At 37.5% G+C, this 21,505-nt stretch overlaps 1 protein-coding gene across 1 annotated transcript in view; it reads left to right on the top strand.

Moving 5' to 3' along the window:
• CBLN4 (cerebellin 4 precursor) overlaps positions 1–21,505 on the top strand; it is a 55,235-nt gene that overhangs the window by 28,843 nt on the left and 4,887 nt on the right. The window contains exon 4 of the mRNA XM_084537770.1: positions 1,981–2,053. Coding sequence (XP_084393896.1) covers positions 1,981–2,053 — 73 coding nt within the window. The remainder of the gene's footprint in view (positions 1–1,980; positions 2,054–21,505) is intronic.

The raw sequence follows: 21,505 nt of genomic DNA on the forward strand, positions 1-21,505 counted from the left end.
GAATTGCTCCTAAATTCCACTGGGATAAATCAGAGAACAAATCTTTAAGTTTTGAATGAAAATGTTCTTCATTGAATATGATTGCGTTTAATAGAAATAAAACAAACCCACAGACATACTAAACTAGGGCAAATAGAACTCAATGAATAATACACAAGTCTTTGAAGTGAAGCTTCCCACTCAATTTTTGTATCTATTTACACTGATACATTAATTAATGCTAAGTAATTCCTAATTGTAGTGATTTGATGGCAAAATTTTAAGCATACTGAAAAAGGGAAGAATAATAAATAAAAAGAGGTGAAAAATTTCCAGTAGCCTGAACTATTTTCTACTAATAATTTCACTTGAATGTAAAATACTACACAAAGCCAGCTAGTCAATTAATTAGCAGTTGGTGAATAAACATACATTTTACTTCTGGAAGATATATGTAGTTATTGTGTAGCATCTATATTCAGGAAGCCATTGTAACACGAAAATATACCTCACTGCTGTATTAGTAATCATAGAAATGTTATTCTGTCAGCATTATAAAATATTCCTAGTTGAAATTTAAGCTGGTAGGATGCAAGCAGGTATGAGTCAGGGAGTTCTGGGTTCTCATATACTTGAGTCGCATTTGAAATAGGCGTATAAGCACAGATTTCTCCAGCTCTTACACGTGTAGACATTTTTAATGCTTTCTGCTCAAAAAAAAAAAAAAGAAAAAAGAAAAAAAAAAAAAGAAAGAAACAGAAAAAAGCTCTGCCCTTTGTGCTTCCCATTGTGAACAGAAATTGTTTTCCCTCAGATTGATAACTTATTGATAGTTACCTTGCTAATCTTTTGGAGTTACGTCAGCTGAATTCATTTAAACAGTGCTGTTCACTAAATCCCTCTGATCTCAGAAAGAAAGCAGGGCTTGAAGAAATCAGAAGGCAGCAAAAAACTCCAAATTAGAGAGAGCATCTGATCTATGGATGATGAACGTCTACTCCTTCAGGTCCTCCTGGATCCATCTTGAGCAATGCAAGACATAGACTTGACTCTGATTGTCTGAACAAATGACCACCAAAGGGTTTTTGCTTCAGGAATAGCATAAGCAATTTTATAATCACATATTACAGACTTATACGACAGGAATAACATGGGAGATATGATCATCATAGCTTTGTACTGTTCCTTCATATTTAAAAGCACAGCTGGAAACTTTCTGGGGATGAAAGATATAAGATTCAAGTAACAAAGTACAAGAATCTTAGAGGTATGAGATAATATTGCATATATCACAGAACAGTCACTCACTGTCCCCAGATTAGATAATTCAAGAGACTGATTTCCATGAAGTTGAGATATGCAGTTCATAAAATGCATGTGTAATTGCTTTCCTAAACTGATTAAGCAATTCCCATGTCTGTGCATCCCAATCAGTAATTGCAGACCTAAACATCCATTTGCATATTTTCTGTTACCCACTCGGCATATACAATCACTGTGCTTGCAAACTAAGAGCAGTATTTTACATCCTAACAATTTGAGAATCAAATCTCTAAGCCTTTTTCTTATCTAACTTTTGTAATAGGTTTCACATTGTTATATTTAAAGTGGATTTTGGCCATTCCTCCTTCAGAACAAATAATAGGAGTCTTTCACTGTAAACTGAGATAATGAATCAGACACTTTCTGGAGAGGTTTCTGATAAATATCTCCTGTAATTAATAAACCTAAATGAACACGCATTGATCTGGTTACTTCTTGTCCACCAGTGATACCAGAAAAATACAAAGTTTGCGAGGAAATTTGAATATTTATGTAGGAAATTAATAGAAAAATAATAGAATACAAGATTCCTTGTTTCTCATTCTTTGCATGTCTATCACCTTCTCTTTACCACACTCTTTTATTCTTTTTGTCAGCTTCCTCTCCCTCCACCCCAAGCCCGCTCTAAAAGAAAAAAAGAAAAGAATTAATTATTATCTGTTTACTTTGTCACCTAAGTTCTCAACTGCACCTGCCCCAAACTGCATGTAGACAAAAAACAGAAGATAGTTTTGGAATGCCTCTCCTCAAGGTAAGCCTTTGCTCCACCCCATGTAAACATTAAATCTGCCTCTTGTTCAGAAGTGAAAAGCTTCAACAGGGAGAGGGAGAGTAGCACCAACTTGGGAACAAGGGCACGTTCCTGGGCCTCTGTCTTAGCTCCCCATGCAGAGAGTGGAACTGAGCTGGGTAGGTGTGCTCCATCCAAAATGAGCTGTGTTCTGCTACCCTTTGTTTATTATAGTAAAAAAGTGACCCTTGCTTCCCTTTAAGAAAAAAAAAAAAAAAAAAAGATTTTTACGAGGTAACTCCTCAGGTTACCACAGAGTAACATAAAGCAAGAGAGGCAAATGCCGTTCTTTCCCTTCCCAGCCAGTACTGGCAACCCCCTTACTAATGTGCTGTACCTCATAAGACTTATTCTGAGCTGTTCTGTACCTCCCCTAAGCTGCAGATGGATGCATGCATAAATCCAGAGGGGACAGCCACTGACAGATGAGATGCTGTGATGCTTCCTGATGCCAATGTCCAATGTGGATACGCTTATTTGTTGTCTTCTCAAAAGCAGTCAGAATTGCTCTTCTCTGAAACTATTTAGGTGGTTCAAGATGCAGATAATAATGACAGTGTTTTCTGGTCTCTAGGAATAGATCCAAATTTGGGATCCAGATCCAAAAGTTAAAGTGTTGTAGGTATTATAGTGCTCTATCATCACCCATAGTACACATAGGGAGGAGATGGGTCCCCACCCTCTCCATCATCAGCCTAATGCACAAGATTCTGAACTAACATGAATCAAAGCTGCAGGAGATTTTTCTGTATTTGTAATTTTACCAAGTCAGACTTTATGGATAGAGAAAATGAATAACCTCATTTTTAAATGGGTCTATATCTCTGAGATTGTAAATGCATAAGCCACATCAGTATTAATGGAAGTAATGTGCATGCATGTGTAGCAGAATAAACACATTAAGTGCTGTTAATCATCACTTAAACACAGAAATCTCTTTGAATAACAACAGTTCTGGCAGCTCCCTTGACTACCACGTTTTGGGATGCGGAGCCAGAAATGTCTTTCACTTTTTAATGATTTTTGAAATTATGTTATATTTTATGGATTAAACTCTGAGGAGGTGTGAACTGACTTAGCTGCACTAACTTCTATGGAGTAGTGCCAATTCATTCTTTAAGGCAATCTGTCTCTTCATATGAATAAGAGGGAAGATCAAATGTAGATAATATGGCAGAATCACCTTATTTTTTAAAAATACAGAAAAAAATACTTCCTCACCATATTCTTGAAAGTAGCCTTTTGTAGTAAAATAATTTAGATTTTTTTTTTCAAAAAGTTGATTTTATTATACTATAACAAAATATACTATAATATACACTTATGATTGTTCAAAAATAGTTTTCATATCTTTGAAAAGAGCTGCCATCTTGAGTGCTGCACGGAAAGGTTACCATGGACAACATTTTCAGCCTTCCAAAGTTCAGTTTCATTACAGCTATCCTACTTAATCCAAAATTAAGCTAATGAAGCTTGGGTCAGAAGCACCACAGTTGATGCAGTAACAGTAGATAATAAGTTGATATATGGGAACTGCATGCAAGGTGGAAACCTCAGGCCAGTGCAGGAATAGTAGGGACTTTATAACTGTTAACAGCCTTGAATTTTTTCCAAAGCCATACCCTACTATATGAATTTATGTTTCTTATTGATCCTTTTACATCATAGAGAACCCGAATGTGAAAAAGTAACAGGAGCTACTGTACACTTCAGATCCAGTGACTAGTTACGCATATGTGTACACAGGGTCTGAAGCATGGACTCATACCATACTTCATGTCCGAAGTATGAAGGCAGAGTTAATTTCAGTGTCTTGGTTGCGTCCCTGTTTCTGTTTGGTACACAGAGCCTGATAGAAAAAGACATTCTTCAAAGACTCACTGAATCACTTTTTTGAGTACTTTAGAGCTTACACATTTAATGCAGGGTGCTTTCTCCTGATTTCTTGACAGTCGCTGGCTACAGTCCCAAGGAAAGGTGGTAGAAAGGGAGAAGATACAATCCACAGAATGATCCACCCCACTCAGCCTTAATCTCCTTTACTCTCGAACTGTATGGTTTATCAAAACATGTGACAGCAAAATAACATGCCCAGCCTATGTTTTAAGACATAAGAAATTAAATTATTTTGCTGTATTAATTATATTCTTCTAGGTTCAAAGGTTATACTGTAACTCCTTTAATCATACCAAACTGCAGAAGTCCAAATTACCTAGGCCTTCCAAAGCCTTTCAACCCTTCTCCCAGCTTTAAGTTCTACAAAACTAAGATCATTAATATAGTCAATGTTAGGATTCAGATATTGGCCAAGGAGCATAACATTTCGGTCTTCTAAAACACAGATACCATCTGGAGGCCCTAGTTGCCACTGAAGTTAATACATTCCAGGGTAAGATGTGTGAGTCAGCCTCACCACATCATGCCACTTTGAGAGCTAGCTCCTTCCAGATGAAATGTATTTCTGTATTCTGTGACATGTTATCTACCTCCAGCTCTTTGAATGAAGTTCAAATCAGACTGAGACTGTCAAAAGGAGAAATAAACAGAGTTTCAAGCTCAGTTTTTCTAATGCAGCACTGGACTTATCACTGCCAGTGCTGAAGGCTGCCAACTCCTCCTGCAAGTCAGATATCTCAGATAAAGTCCCAGACAGCTTTTCTTTGAGGTCAATACATAACCAGAATATAGCTGCAAATGTTATAGGGTTTAATTAATCAACTGTGATTTTTGAGGAAAAAAATACAGTCAATGACCCCTTGTTTTTTTTTTCACACAAAAGATTTTATATGCAGAGACAGTAAATAATTTTATATTCTTTCTCCTCCAATGCCTTTGGTGGTCCTCATGAGCAGAGCTCATCCAGAGAGATTCTGTTTCCAGCAATAAGAGATGAATGTACCTTTGATACATTCACTATTTGGAGCACGCTTTATTGCCAGTCTGCACTGTGTATTTGCTTGCCAGGGAAGTTATAACACAACTGGGAGCACCAGAGTGACTGTTTTATGCACAACCAGGATTCAAGTGTGATTCCATTCCATTGGGCTACTAAGGAAAGAAAGAGAATGAAATACCTGCTGAAGTGGATAGCCAGAATTTCTTGTCTTATACAAGCCATTTATTTCTGTATCATTTGTGGGGTATGTTTTGAAAGGATAAATATTTTTAAAACCAGTCAGTATTTTACTGCATTGTCATAACTTATTTAAAACCTCAAAGCAAATTTTTTACTCTATTACTTTATATATGTATATATACATATGTATAGAGAAGACAGCTGTGTATCATCTGTAAAAATATCACTCACTATTAGTTTCTTCTATTAAAATGCAACTTTATTACCTACTGCAATTGTGAGAAATTTAGGCTGGTTCATATATTTTCCAATGTATGGAGAATGACATCATATTATTTTTGCTAGTAGACAGCAATGCATTGTGCCTTTCTCATAGCTAAATCTAAAATTATATACTAAGACAGTGATTCCATTACAGAATATAATTTTAAGATATTCTTCTAATTTTTTCATTAATGGCTTCAATGGTCACAGCAAATTCCAGATGATGTGTGGTAGTAACTGCTCTTCTGGTTCAGATACGAACCATCACTTAGCCTAAGAATTTCTTTCAGCTCGGCTGTGATTATATATACAGAAGCAGAGAAAATAGTACTTCTATTAGAATCAGTGACAAGCTAGCATAAGTCATTGGGACACATCAGCAAAGATCACTCATATGAGAAAAAGCTTTCTGGATTGAGTCCTAAATCTTTAGGATGAAATTCTGGCCCCACTGAAGAACTGATCTAAATTCTACCTGTGTGTACAAAGCAGCTTCTCTCAAAGCAGGTATTTCTATGAACCTACTTCATTGTTTAAAAGTCTATTTGCATTTTCTAAACTCCACGGAGCAGACTGAAGAGAAGAAATATTTTTAAAATTTAAACTACTGAACTTGAAAAGTTTTCTGGATCTCATGCAAAGGGAAGTTAATATAAATAAAACAAGACTTCAGTACCTCTGAATTTTTTATTATAATAAAACAATTTTCACTGTGTTCACAAACCTGAGGCAAAATATTACTCTCAGTGATGTAAATAGGAATCTTTTCAGTATGCATAAAAGGTACCAGCCAAGTCCTAAATTCATGTTTTTATTAGAGAAAAATGATCAAAAAAGCTGTTTTTAAACATTATTGGGTTAGATAGCAACATCATGCATTTCCATCTGATAATCTAAAGTTATTTCTGAGAGTTCTGTCTCCCATGCTAGCATTGCAGAAGTATCCGCCAAAGGTCCTCAATGTTTTTAATTTAAAAAATGCCTGAAAATGCATTTTACTGAATTTGATGCTGTCACTTCAGGAGCAACAATGTTCATAGTGGGCTGCATTCATGCTTGATCAGTGAGAGATAAGAGTGTAACCAGGGGGAGGTGGAAGACAGGCAGATTTTGGGTCTGAGAGCAACAGGAACAGTATTTCTCCAGGACATGTGCCAGGGAGATGGAAGAGGCGAAGCCTTTTAGGCTAACAGACATTTGAATGAGCAAGGGATTGGACTGTAGACCCGAGCTGAATAGCCTGCTTAGTATCCAGAGAGGGGTTTGACTGCGGCTCTAACAATTTACTAGACCCTTAATTACTCGAATAATTAGTAGGTGATCAATTTGATGAATTTGGTCCATCTGAAGTCAAGGCACTCTACTTTATTTATTTATTTATTTATTAATGGAATTAAACTGTGTTGTGATAGATTTTTCGACTTTGCATTTGTAACTTATAGCATTCCATCTAACATAGAGAGGCAAAAGTTATGTTAAAGCAAATCAAGTATAGCTCTGCCTTCCTTTTCCACTTTTTCAGCTATGGAGAAATATATTGCTAATCAACATGAAATGCAATTTTAACTGCATGAAAAGTACTTTTGCAACTTTAGGCAATTATAGCAAGTCTATTGAAAAAATTTCACTCTTGCGGTACTATCAAAATGCGGTATTTTTCAAATTACACACTGGATACAAACACTGTATTGAACTGACTTTTTCCACTACCTTGGGATGGACTCTTATGTCCTTATCCCTGCTGAATAGGTATTTCTTGAAGAGCAAAGCTATTGACTTCTGAGGTGCTATTTGCAGTATCAAGTTTTAAGAAACTCAAAAACTCATCCTGAAGCTATTTTCTCTTGGTTTCAGACAGTTATTAGACAGAACTGAGAAGGGGCCCAGGATCTTAACACCCAGAACAGCACCCAGAGCTCCCTCAGCTTCTGCCTTTGCTAATTCAGAAAGTATTTCACTCAGCAAAAAATATTTTCCCACTTTTTTCTAAAGTCAGTATGAAAGCATTCACAGGGACCTGGAGATTAAACTTCCTCAGCTGTGATTGTGTGGTCTGAGAAACTGGAGCCTGGGCAGTTTTCAATGCTGAGAGTAGCAGCACAGGCAATGCTGTAGCCTGGAAGAGGTAGAAGGAACCCAATGTTTGCTGTGTTCTGACCCATCAGGATCCAAACTTTCTCTTGCTTTGCCTGCAGAAGTCTCTTGAGTTCCAAAACTGAGGGAACAAAAGCTGATTTTCATCCTCTGGATATATTTTCTGATTTTAAAAAAGCTCATTTCCAATGTGATTAATTTTAAGAATACACTCAACTCCCATTGCATTCGGGGGGGCTAGGAGCATAGTCATGGCTTTCTGGATTAAAAAAAAAAAAAAAAAAAAAAAAAAAAAAAGGACTTTACCACTGCCTAAGAGCTGTGATTTACAGTTTTGTTAAACTACAGGATTTCCCACAATCTCACTGCCAATCTCACTCCAAGTTCAATGAGCACCAAATTAGGCAGTGTTTGCATGCAGTGGTGCACACACTGCTCAGTGACTGTACACAAGCTTCTGCTATATTTGCCAGCTATGAATCACACTCCAAAGTGGATACTTGGTTCATCACACTTATTGTGCTGGCAGGTTACTGTTGCTGGAGTAGGGTAGTATTTCTTATAGATGATTAAAATGATGAATGAGTTAGAAGAACCAGAAACTGGACTGGGAGCTGAAGTTCTGTACTCAAAGCTTATGGGATTATATTTATTGGGATGTAACTCATGAAAGACAGGGGCTCTTTGGAGTACACAGGGGGAAGAAGCTCATCTATCTCAGGTGTGAAGGTCCATAAAGCAACACGTAACAAATCACTGGCAGAATTGTTGGTGGACAGATGGGTAACATGCACCAGCCTGCATCCACCATCCACAGAGTGTCTATCCTTAATGGTCTCTGTCTACAAATCTGGTCTTTATTGCTCTTAACGTTATTCATAGAAGAGAGTATGCAAGCTGTGCTGATGTATAATTTAGAGGTTCACAAGTGTAATACACACCTGGCTTGGGTTGCAAAACTATGGCATTTATTCCCAGTATATAAGGAGCGGCACTTGATATCCTTTCAATTAAAGGAATACTTGTACATAGCCCAGAATCTTATTACACAATTCAGGGCTCCTTAATCCTCTCTAAATTCTTTTTTTTTTTTTTTTTTTTTTTCCTGTCTTCTTCCAAGAATTGTTTTAGTCTTCTTTCTTATATTTTTTGCTTTAATTTTCAGTTTTATTCATTTTTATTCTAATTAAGCTCTGAAAAGCCTTTCTTCATATTATATTCAGATTGATAATTAGTTTGAAGGCATTCATCAGCCTTCGTTATAGAGGAGTTTTTATAAAAAAAAATAATAAAATATTGCTACCTTCTCACTCCTGAGAAGCCTGTAATCCAACTTCCACAAATAACAAGGAATAAGCTCTTAGTCCTGATTTTATATCTTTTAAGCTTTGGTCTGAGACCACAGAAGATATATAGATTTATATAGTCAAACAGATTTAGATTTATATCAGTCAAACACTGACACACATTTAATGGAAAACAAGGGTAATTCTAATAACATTCACTTAATCTACGACAGTTAATACTGACTTCCTTTCTTCCTTCTATTTCCAGAGTCAAAGATGGGAAATCCAAAAACACAAAAAATTTTCTCCCAGTGTATTAGCGGTAGTGTCAGGTTATTTGACCTTCCCACTATCTCTGGACAGATTTCCCCAAACATAGTAGGACAGGAATAGACCCTTGACAAGAATGCTAAATTAAGTAATCCAGCAGCCTTGCAAGTAGTGTTTCAGATATTTGTTTGTATTTATTTATTACCTTACCAGAGCTCGTTAGAAGACTCTTACCAAGGGCAACACTGAAGCTGTTCATGTCCATGTAGGGAGGCCTATGTGAACACTGATTCAGTGGGGCTGTATAAAGTCCTACAGAGCATTAGTCAATGCCTACCATGTTTTAAATCCCTTTATATGCTGCCATGCACGCAGCTCCAATTGGCTCTCTTATAAGTGAAACTCCTTGCAGACATATAATGAGGATTTGGTATTTTCTTAATAGAAAGTACTAATACTGAAACAGATGGTAGAAGAGGGGGAAAGTATCAAGAGAGATTATTGAGTTTTTATCTTGCAATCTGCCAATAATCGTGAACTGGTGCCCTGGGATGAAGACAATGAAAGAAATCAGAATTAGCAGGTGAGGTCAGGCCTGTGAAAGCAGAGGGGATAAAAGTGCTCCCCCACCTCCCCACACACACTTGACACTTCAGGAATCAATCTATTAGTCAGTTTCTTTAGGGAAAAGCAACAGCAAAAAACAATTTGCAATTAATTTTCCTCCTAACAAACTTTATAATAGTCATTAATAGCTATTTATTTTGGCAGTTTGATGAAGAAATAGTCCTTGTTTCATATAGTTCCTGTGGTTACTGCTGAGCACCCAGCGGTGCTCCCCAGCACATGCCCTCCAGATGTGCTGTGCTTCTGCTGCACTGAGCAGCCCAAGCACTGGTTGGCACTGGAGCTCCCTCCCAGCACTTTGGTGTTCTCCCAAGGAAGATGAGGGCCTGTACAAAGAAGGAGGAAGATGGGAGAGGCCACAAGTTTGGACACCAACAGGAGCATCCACTTATCAGTATTAATGAAGGCACGTGACTCATAGGAAGCGTACGAAAAATGAACCTGCAGATTTCATCCTTCCCACTGCTAACACAGAGAGTCAGAGCCTGCTATGACCAGGTAGTAAGAAAAGTAGTTTGAAAATAATTATTGCCTAGCCTCTTGAAGAATCAGGGAATAAGACAGAGAAATATGCTGTGGCCCTGAACATACATTTTATAAAAGCCAAACAATATTCTGGCTTCAAAGGATTTGGAATGTGCTGTAAATCCAGAATAGGGTGTATGCATTTTTCCCTTCGTGAGAAGCAGCTTCTTAAATCCAGTCTGAATGTGAAAAAATGAGTCAAAAATAGGCAGGTTGCTGACTGTTAGAATTAAGGAATTCTGATTCCTATGGATTTGTGTTGCCTGATTAAATAACTCTGCCTGAATTCTACCAAGGTTTCCTGTCATCTGCATATACCACTTTCTGCATGCAGCTACAATCTCCTGAGTTAGATATATTGATATATATCGACCCCTGCAACATTTTCTAGCATAGACAAGCCCCTGGAGTCTGGCACTGCTACACTTATAGAAGAGTCCTGAGCAGCTTGGCTTTACCCAGCCTCTCACAGTTCCCATCAATAGTGATTTCTGAATGCTAGGAACTAAAGCAAACCACAATCCCCTTCTTCCCTCCAATCCCATCAGCCCCAAGCACTGAACAGTCCCCAGGCTCACCGGTTAAGGCCCTTATGCAGCAACAGATGTTTCTCCTGGCTGGTGCCTGGTGTCTTCACACTTTGAAAGCTGTTTTCTCTCAGGTCACAAATTCACCCCATGTGAATTTGCTCAGGAAGTTGTATGTCTGTGTAAAGCTTTTCCAGTATTTTGAATCTTGAAGTGTTTATAATGCTGCTGGCTGCTGTAGATTCTCTGGTGTTTAATAAGCTGCAAACTCCCACTTTTCTCACTTTTTTTTTTTTTTTTTTTTTTTTTTTTTTTTTTCCCCAGAGAAAACTGAAATGAAACAATGGGAATTCTTAGAAGTGAACACAGAAGGACAGATGTACATGTGTAAACCTCCCACCCACCCCCCAAAGTGAGGATTTCCTCAGGGAACCAGGCTCAAAATGAGAGAAAACATCCTTAAGAAAACCCCCAGTGTTTTACATATCTACAAGAGACTGCAGTGCCTTGACTACAAAATGGTTGTCTACCTCAAAAGCCAAAGGATTCCTTAGAGATTGAAAGGTATAACATACAGTGAAGGAATTTGTAGTAGTTATCTGGCTCAATACAACATTCAAGCATTTTTTGGCAGAATGAGCTTTTCTATTTCTGCTCTAAAAGCCATCCAAGAGCAGAACAATCCTTTAGCAAATGTCAGCAGCAAAAATATATATTCTGTTTTTTATTAAGCTAGTCTGTGCTAATCTGTTTTAGACACTGGTTTCAAATTCTTTAGCCAGAGTCTTTTTTGTTGTTGAGAATGGGGTGATTTGACATGCCAGGTGCAGAAGTGTCTTTTGCATACTAAGACATAGTCTGAATCTCTGCCAGCACTCAAAGAAGGTCCTGCTGAGACCGTGCTACAGAAAACTGCTTCTGAAGCTGGAGAGCTTCTCTTCCACAGCTCGTACAGATGGTTAGGGCTCATCTACTTGACTTGTCAGCACTAGGTACTGTCAGTTGTGCACTCACCTGGAGTTTCCCAAGGATCAGTAAAGCCTGATTGACTACCTGGCTCATGATTCAGAATAGAAGGAAAATTCTTGACAATGTTACCCAACTACCCTCTCATTCCCTTATTTTGATGTGTGTGCATTTTTTTAGGGAAAGGGGTTTTCATGCCAACAGGCACAGTTGGCAGCAGGCTGGAAGCCTCCTCTGCACAGTGCTGGCAGCGGATTAGCTGAAGATCACAGCCTCCACCGAGCCAAGGAGGAGTTCAAAGAGACAAGGACTGCACTCCCTGGGAAGCTGGTGTAGATAAAAAGATGAGGGGTCATGTAGTGTTTGTAGTTTAATAATTTAATTCAGGAGATCTTAGAAAAGTTTGTGATGTTTCTTTGTCCAATCCAAGCAGGTTGATAATGGGACATGCCTGGCATTCCCTCCTTAAGTGGCCCATTTGCCCTCTGTGTGAGACTGGGCAAACCATGAGGGACAAGACTTTTGTGCAGTTCTGAGGTTTGACATCTGTGGCTCTTCATATAGATCAGAGTTTGGCATATTGAAACAATTGCCAGCCTAATAAACCTTACCTACTGTGAACATGCTAGACTTTACTAGGAGATTCACAGAAATAGCTATATGGTTTGTCTCACAACTTAATACACGAAACAGCCATTACAGCCATTCTAAGCAGTCAATACTGAGAATTTTTTTCCCCAAGATGTCAGCTCAGAGCAATAATTTTGGAAATAAATGTAAACAATTCTTAGCTTCTGTCAGATTAAAGTGGTTTACACTGTGATACTAAGCATATCTCAAACGCACCAAAAAAAGCCAACTGTAATAGTCTAACTAACTATGATTACTTATATTTTGCAAAATCAGAGATGTTACATCACATCTAAAAAAAGGAAAGCTCATCCTTTTGCTGGCTGCAGTATTCCCTGAGTACTGTTTGTTAGAGACTGAACAAAGGCTTCAGGCATGAAGCAAACAGCCAAGAACAGACCTATCTAAATTACGGTACTTTTGAAAAACAAAACAAAACAAGAAACCCCAATAAAATCCAATCCCAATTTTATTAAAATACTTATTTGCATAAAATTTTCATTTCACCTTTAATGCCTATAATTGGAAGACCATGACATATTGCCAAGGCCAGTGTATATCTCCAGAGTTTGCATGCCATGCAGAATGAGATGCACTATTAGGTAGGGCCACCAGGCTTGTGTTGTATTCTTCATCTGTGACACGTTAATAGCATATGTCTAGTTAAGAAGTATTGCTCTGTATATGCGAGTTGTAGTCCAACTACAGCAGGGAATTCTGCATATGAAACAATTAGGAAATTTCATATTTTTGGTAATGCTTATTGCTTATTTTAGAATGGAGAAGCAGCACGTCAATGTGTTTGTTTATCCAAGGTGTGTGTAAGCACCTTGTGCACGGATGGTTAACCTGTGAATGATTCACAGTTTCCCAGTAGATCAAGAACAGAGGCTGTATTTGTTGTTGTTGTTGTCACCTTTTGCTACATGTCCACAGTATCAGGAAAGTATGCTGATTAGTGGGTTTTCAGAAGAGCCAGAATCTGGCACCCAGTGCATTTCATAGAGAAACCCAAGATGGAAGGAACAGACAAGGATAATTGAGTTCAACTCCTATTTCCCAGTTTCAGTGGGAATTTCCTACTCTGCTAGTAGCCATTCTCTGTCCATCACAGTATATGTATCTTTAGTTACCTAAAAGTCCTTCTGTCTCTCCGTTCTGTTCTTTCTTCAAAGTCAGTCATTTTTCATGTCTAGAGACTAAATAGAGAGATTTGGACTTTATATTACAAGCACCCAACAGTCAAATACATGAAAGAATGGAAGTCCCATACAAAATTACTTGACACGCACAGATTTTCAAAGATTTTGATTTTAGGGCATTTCCAAAATCCCACGGTTACATACATTGGGTTTTAATTTATATTATTTTCTCCTACATAAATCAGGAATAATGCCACTAGGGTCAGTGGAACAGCAAGGATTTAGAACCGTCCTTAAAATAATACATATTGAAAGGTTGCATGGAAGCACATTCTTGAGTGCAAATGTAACAGGAATTTGGTACAAACCCTTACATAAAACACTCCTTGAGAATCAAACTATTCAGATTACTTCTGCGTCTACTTTTCTAAAGCTTTGCCTATCAAGCTATATTGGAAATGGCTAGATTGATTAGAAGCCTTGGCAGACATCAGCAGTATATTGTTGAAGGTCTTTTGGAGATCAGCTCATTTTCAGTAATCTTTTCTTTCTCCATGGACCTGAAGGGTCTAGGTTCCATGATATTAAGTAAAGCTAGTGCTTTAAAATAGCTCTTTAAATGTAGTTAATGTCTTATTCCCCAGAAGTTTATGCAAGAAAGTAAAGTAAAAAGATGAAGACAGTCAAGAATTTTCAATGAGAATGGTGGTTTAGCAACCATCATTTCCTGTGAGAAAATATAATTTTCATCAAAAATTTGATGCATCTGGCATCTGACTCTTCTCCAGGAAAAGGGAAAAAACAGAAGCCAAAATGCCCATTTGATGTCTCTTTAAAGAGTTTTTTTCTTTCTTTCTTTTTTTTTTTTTTTTCTATGTAAAATTGGAGAGAATTCTGTTTGTTTGGGAAAGGGTTGTTTTGAGTTTTGTTTTTGTGGTTGGTTGTTTTCAATCCCACATTAAAAATGAGATAAAAATTATGTTTTCTGGCCATCACTACTGGCTGACTTCCGTATGTATCTTATTTATTTTATGATTCTACATTCTTTCTTTTATTGCCAATATAGACACTTCCATTACTATTGAATACAAACTAAATGAAAATCTGTGGTCCATTGTACATTCCCTTTTCATTGCCTAGGAAACCATGAAAGATTAGCAAGGCAAACTTGTGAAGACACATAATATCCATCATCTGTATGGCTGTGTGAAACTTTATCTCAGGTATTAATGCTTCTATGACAGTAAGACAGTGGATTTTTATATCCAAGGCAAAAGGATGTCAGTAAATCCCTTCTGAAACTGCAAAAGTGAATAGTTCAGGTGATGTGGCCTTGGATCTGGTCTTCATTCCCAGCCTTGCCCCTACTGTGTTAGCCATAGCAAGCCACTGCAACATCCTGTAAGTAATATTATCCTAGGCTTCTTTTTAGATAAAACTTTATTCTAAGGGCTATCTGCTGTCCTGTGCCTGCTTTCCCCTAGGGCATGCAGATTCTAATTACAACTGAGGTGTCCAGACAGTGCTGCAATATCTGAATGTAATGAAGCACCATGCAAAACCAAACATATTTTTTTCCTCTTCATTTCCTTAAAACCTTCCTCTTCTCTGTAGACATCATCTCACCTAAAGTACAGCCCATCTGACTCAACACAGCCTTCCAAGTCTTGTTGAACTCCTGAAGCCTCTGCCTTTGTTGTACAGAGGACTGGACCAAGCAGGGGTATGTCCTAGAATAGCATTTCTTCTGCCTTGTCTTACACCTGTCTACATTGAAACATGCCATGGGAGCCATTAAAATCTCATAAGTTGCAGTATCTCCTTTTTAAAGTATAAGAATATGTTACAATTACTGCAAATGCCTAAGGCAATGAATCCCAAGCTTTTAGCAGCACCCATTGTATGTATGTTTTACAGTCCTTTTTTGCAAACCAAATATTTGACGGAATTATAGTTCTGGCATCATGAAAGGGAATGGTTATCTGTTACTTTTTCAGTGTTTCCCAGCCTGGGGCATCTGTCTGCAGATGACAGCAATAACACAAAGAACTCTTATCCCAGTAACCTGAAGTGCTCTGGATCTCAGACACATTACAGATTTACATTTACACTTTGTTGGTACCCCGATGAAAAGAACTGCAAACTCATCATTATAAAGAGATATGCAAATCCCTCTTTTGTTTTCAAAGAAACCATTTAATTGTCTATTTTTCATCCTCAGATTTTTCCCAGCAGTTTCATTAGCTGACATGACAAAATGCCAGCTCATTTCATATTTAAATATAGGACCAATTTGAAATAATATATCTTTACTTTGGGAGCAAATTCATCTGTTATTATTCTATGAATAATATCCAAAAGAAAGAACTTAAGCCCTTTTCTCCTATTTGCATTATACCGTAGAAATGCAGGGTAAGTTGACAGACAATTTGAAATTTCTGTAATAAAATAAGGTGCTTTTAGTTGTTTTCTTTTTTTATTTTCTGCAACTGTAAATGTTTAAAAATAAACAATTATCAGAAAAATTGAAAGAATCCTATAAAAACTAGCAGCAACATTTTCTCCAAGCACCCACATTGACTGCCTATTTTAATGCTCTGTGTGAATAGTAGACATGTCTTAAACCTTACATTTTGATCCTCAACCTTCTACTGAGAGAGAGATAGGTATACATATGTATCTTCCTCATTCTCCTTTTCTTCTTAACCAAAAAGCCTTTTCAGAGTTCCTTGTTATAATATGCATCCAAAATAACCGGGCCATCATTCTGGCACTCATGTTTGTCCATGAAAGTGACTAGAGCTTCCAAAAACAGTTCTACCTGCTGTCTCCACGCAGTGGGCTTGCTAGTACTGGAGCTTGGAAGTGAATGTTGGTGAGTGGCTCCCCACCAAGGTGGCTGTGTGAGTGACAATACACCATTGTCCAAGGCAGCCTGCAGCACCCAACAGCTGTTTATAGATCCCTGGGTCCTTCCTGACTCACGAAGAATCAGTGGGAGCCCTGCTAGGTTTCTGAGAGGTTTTGGATCCTCCATTGTTGAAAGAGTTTAATTCACTCCTCCCGACTTTTTTTTTTTGTCTTTAACATCTGCAAATATAGGGGGTGTGGAGCATTGTGCTTCTCCCTGCAGAATCCCTGTCCCTTCCTAAGTGCCGATTTTACTGCCTTTTAATGTAAGTCTCCCTCTTTCATGCATGCACAAAAAGGAAAAAAGAAATGTAATTACATACATTGCTATTGATATTTCCATTGAAGTGGTGGATTTTTTTGCTAATAATAGACAATAAATGAACACAGTAACAATGGATCCCATCTGAACTCTCACTTACACCAAATTGATAAAAGCAAATTCCAATTTCTTTGCTATTTTTATCAGATACTTTCAGTGTAAGTGACTCATACGGTGGATAATGGTTTCCAATCCCTGCTGCAAGATTAATGCCTTAGTGAAGTCCATGAATTTACAGAGAACATATTTGTAAGGTTTGAAGCTTGGTTTTGTTCTTAAGAGGGGACACAGAGAGGTACATCTTCTAGGTTCATTCACAGTTCTACTCTTACACAAGTACCTAATGATTTATGTCAAAAGAATTAGAGGAACATGCAGGCAGGAAGCCTATGTACTCTCTGTCTTACTAAGACAATTCATCCTGAGACAAAAAATCTGTAAAATGGTCTGTGGAGTTACTTAAACCCAGCTTTAAGCACTTTGAATAATAGAGTGAGGGGCTCTGTGTGATAACACTGCCATTTCTTAAAACAAAAGAAAGCAAAACAAAACAAAAAAGTTTTCCAGCCCTGGCCTACAACTTACAGTCTGTGAAAGTCCACAAAAACCCATGGAGTTGCTTCTAAAAGGAGCAGAGTGCATTCATGATCCTTCTACATTTCCTTCTAGGCTAAGCAGGTTTTTCCAGGAAAACACAAGTCAAGCAGATATATAACAGGTAGGAGATGTTGCTTTCATTCTGAAAAATCACACTCTAGATACTGCTAAGCTGGTTCACCCGGGAGTTGAAGATGAAAATTTTCTGCGGAAAGTGAAATAATTCCTTTTTACCCCCACCAGAACATGTTGACTCATTGAAATAGGAACATTTTCCAAGTTCAGTTTAACATTTCTAATGAAAACATGAGAGAGAAGGAACTTACATAAGACACAGAAACCCTGAGGTCATATCCCGCCCTGCCTTATTATGTCCAGATAAATGTCCTAATTGCAGAGCTATGGGTAACTGGGGCAGATCTCACTTTCTTTTCTGAAAAATTTCAAAAGATCTGAGTTTCATTCTCTTGGAGAACAAAAAAGTCTGTTTCAGAACTCCTGATATTTTACAAAATACATATTCCCAGACAGGTATAATGCCTGAAATCAGTGAGTTTCAATTTTTACTTCAAGGAGGACTTTAGAATATCAACCACCTCACATAACCTCCTCAGTTGCAGACATACAACAGCAACACCCCAGCCTCACGCACATCTGCCCACTACGGTCCATTTTTTGTAGGAACTGTGCTATAAATATCTTTCCAGAGTAGTTTAGCCTATGGTTGAGTGCCAGCTACGAAAACTGCAAAAAATTCTTATTTCAGCCGTAACATCACAGGCAATAAAATCTGGGGAGAAATCTAATGGGATATAGCATGTGCAATGCAGTAAAAAGACAGTGGCTGTAGCAGTGTGGCAACAAACCTAGGTAGGTGACTGGAAGGCTTCAAGGCAAAGCCCTGCCTTTGTGAGAGGCAGTTAGATGGCATGTAGTTTTGCACAGCCAAATATCATTCCTGCCTATTCTATGCTACATTAAGTTTTGCTTTAGCAAGTCACTGAAGAACACACTTCAGACCAATGATACAAGGAGTTTTGTACCTGGAAGACTTATTTTCTATCCATAAATGGTATTAATTTTTTGCAGTCTTGAATGTTGTAATTGTTCTCTTTTGCTTTTGTTGTGCCCTTAATTCCAAGCAAAGCATTTCCTGTTGTCATTACCACAAGCACCTTTCACGATGCACTTAACCTTGGGCACATATCACTGTCAAAAAAATGGTATTTCAGTAAAACTGCATTGTCAGTAAAACAAGCACTGCTATTTTCATAAATATCTGCACCATGATATTTCTGACAAGGACTGACAACAATTCCACTCACTGACAGTCCATAGCAGAATAATATAATTTTATAGGAATGATGAGGAGTAACATTATTTCACTGTTTGACCCAAATTATTTGGTATTTGACCAGATATCTTCCTTCAGTATAGCTTTTATTTCTGTGAGGGAAGGGAGCTCTTTTGGGATTGGCATGCACTGAAGTTCATAACTCATCAAAGATAATGTAATCATGGTGTTGTATTAATTGATCTTATTCAAAATGACTGCTGCATGTCATGCAGGCTGTCCCTTAGCTAAAGCAGACAGTAGGATACTCCTTGATATATTATTTAGGGCAGGAGAATTCACTTCTGACAATGCAAGTTTTTATTCTACCCAACAATAAGGCAAAGCTCTGATCTCCTTTGTCATGAATGATGGAAGAAATCTTAGATTTATTGCCTAAAATTTCCACTTTATTAAGCTGTCAAGTTTTGCTTGCTGGCCTACTACAGAGTGAAATACTAAATTTGATTTAAAGGTCAGAGGAGATGTGTGGCACCTACAATCTGCCTTTGAATTGTTTTTGTAACACTAAATAGAGTTTACAAGGAGAGAAAATTGGAACTGGTCAGCATAAGTCATTCCAATCACAGTGTCTTTGAAAAGACAGCCCTACTTTTAACTACACTAAAGGAGATAAAGGAAATGGATACATTAGTGTGTTGCTCTGGGATTTATGAAACTCCGAGCAGAATTCTGTGACTGTAATTGTAACAGCTAAGTAAAGGAAAGGCATCAGGAAAATGGTTCAGGTTTTACTATTAGTGCAGTAACCACAATTATAAAACAAACAAACAAACAAACAAACAAACAAATTTGTGGAGATGTTTTAATCTGAATTTACTAGAGGTTTAAATAAACTTGCAACAATAAACTCTGACCACTCTCCCAACAGACCTTATTATTATCTCTGCTTCTCTACATCTTTTAATTCACAAGCCAAATAGGGCCCCAGAAGAAATTACTTTATTTTAAAATGATTTTACCACTGATGCTAAATATATTATCATGTTAATTAAATATATGAAGTATAACAAGGGCTGAGATATACATTTGTGGAAGAAGGAAACTTAATTTAATGTCCACATTTTATATATAAAACTCTTGAAATATAAGAACTCCTAATATCCCTGTTTACCTCTTAGTACAGTCCTTTATCATGAACATTTCATTAGTCACATAGATAAAAGAAAACAATTACAAACTAGCTGTTAAATCTATATGAGACACTGCTAGGTAACAAAATTTGGTATTATACTAAGTGGAAATTTGTGTTTCAGAAAAAAAAGAGAGGCAATTTCCTTCTGCCTCGTTAAAGGAAATAGAAGTTCACTCATAATCACTATCTAATTCCCTAAAGGTGTCAGACTTCGTTTTCTGATTTTCTTGTTTGGAAATGTAGAAGAGCATATCTCTTGCCTTGATTAAGAATCCTGAAAAAGAACTAAACCTTCAAGGACTTATTCTGTTACATTGCTCCTCTGCAGATAGAAAAAGAACAATGGCAACACTGAAACAAACGAGAATATTGACATTCAGCTGAGAAAGGATCAAGGAAGAAAATTTGTCCTAAACTTGCCAATGCTACCTCCTGATAGAGGCAGTGAAACACAAAACAACTTGGGTTTGCTGCCTGGGAGCACATTGCTCAGATTTGGCATAATCCAAGATCAGAGTAAGCAGAAACACACTAAGGGTGTTCTCTGTGTTTTTATCTGACAGTTGCCATTTGGGCTGTGTAAAACTTCATTTTGGAAAGCTCACACTTCTCCTCTCCCCAACTGTTTTACACAACTTTCAGCAAAAATGTCTGTAACTATACCTAGCAGTACAAACATTTTAGCTTCTGTACTCGAAGTGCTGGTAAATTCGAACATGACTGCAACACGGTATATTTTGGGACATGTTGGGAATAAGACGCTGTAAAATTAGGAAATGGTCACTATTTAAAGCTGTCCTGAACCCATCAATAAGTCACTGATCAAAGGATTGCACAAATTTTAGCCAACCTTGGCAACTTTAGTTTGCAGTAGAAATAAACAAAAATTAATGTCTCTGAGCTGGGGGGAGAGAAGTAACGAAGCAGAAGTAGGTACCATTTCTAAGTCTTTGTAATAACGAGTCTGACATGCCATTATGTTGGTTTTAGAAAAGGAACTCACATAAAGTAAAGTAGGTTAGAACTGAAGAACAGCACCAAAACAAGAGCCCATAACAGCGAAGCCTGGGTTTGGATGCTCGTTCTGGAATGGCACAAGAGAACCTTTGGTGTTTGCTCTTTGTTTGCTGCCAAGATCTCTCTGATACCTCTCAAAATTGAGGCCAATTTCTCTGCTGGAATCAAAGATATAATGTCACAGAAATGCTTCCCAGAAGTCTGTCTAAAGTGCCAAGCTAAACACATGCTAATCATCCGTCAGATTTCATTTCTTATACAGAGGTGGATTCTGCTAAAAGGTGTGAGTTTTGGAGTGTCCTATAGGCTAAACAGTGATGGAGGGATTGCTTTTCAAACAGAGAGGGATTTTTTGATAAATGGGGCTGGTGGGGTCTGGACTTTAAACAGTAAAGTGGTTGCATGCCAAGTATGGCAAATTGCTGAGGAAGACAAAAATTATAAGTATATCCTTTTGGTTCATCACTCAATCCCTTAGGACTGCCCCTAAAGCAGTAAATTCTGCATATAATACATAGAAGTTCTACAAGCATTTGAAAGATACTGAGTGCCCTCAACTTCTATTGATTACAGTTCTGCATCTTTGCAGAATATAAATGATGAATTGCTTGATTCAGTAGCTCTAAACAAAAGAAGAGCCTAGATGGAAAATGTTTAGAAGAACCCATTTA

This window comes from Aythya ferina, assembly GCF_964211825.1.
Source record: "Aythya ferina genome assembly, chromosome: 16".
Taxonomy (NCBI): Eukaryota; Metazoa; Chordata; class Aves; order Anseriformes; family Anatidae; genus Aythya; species Aythya ferina.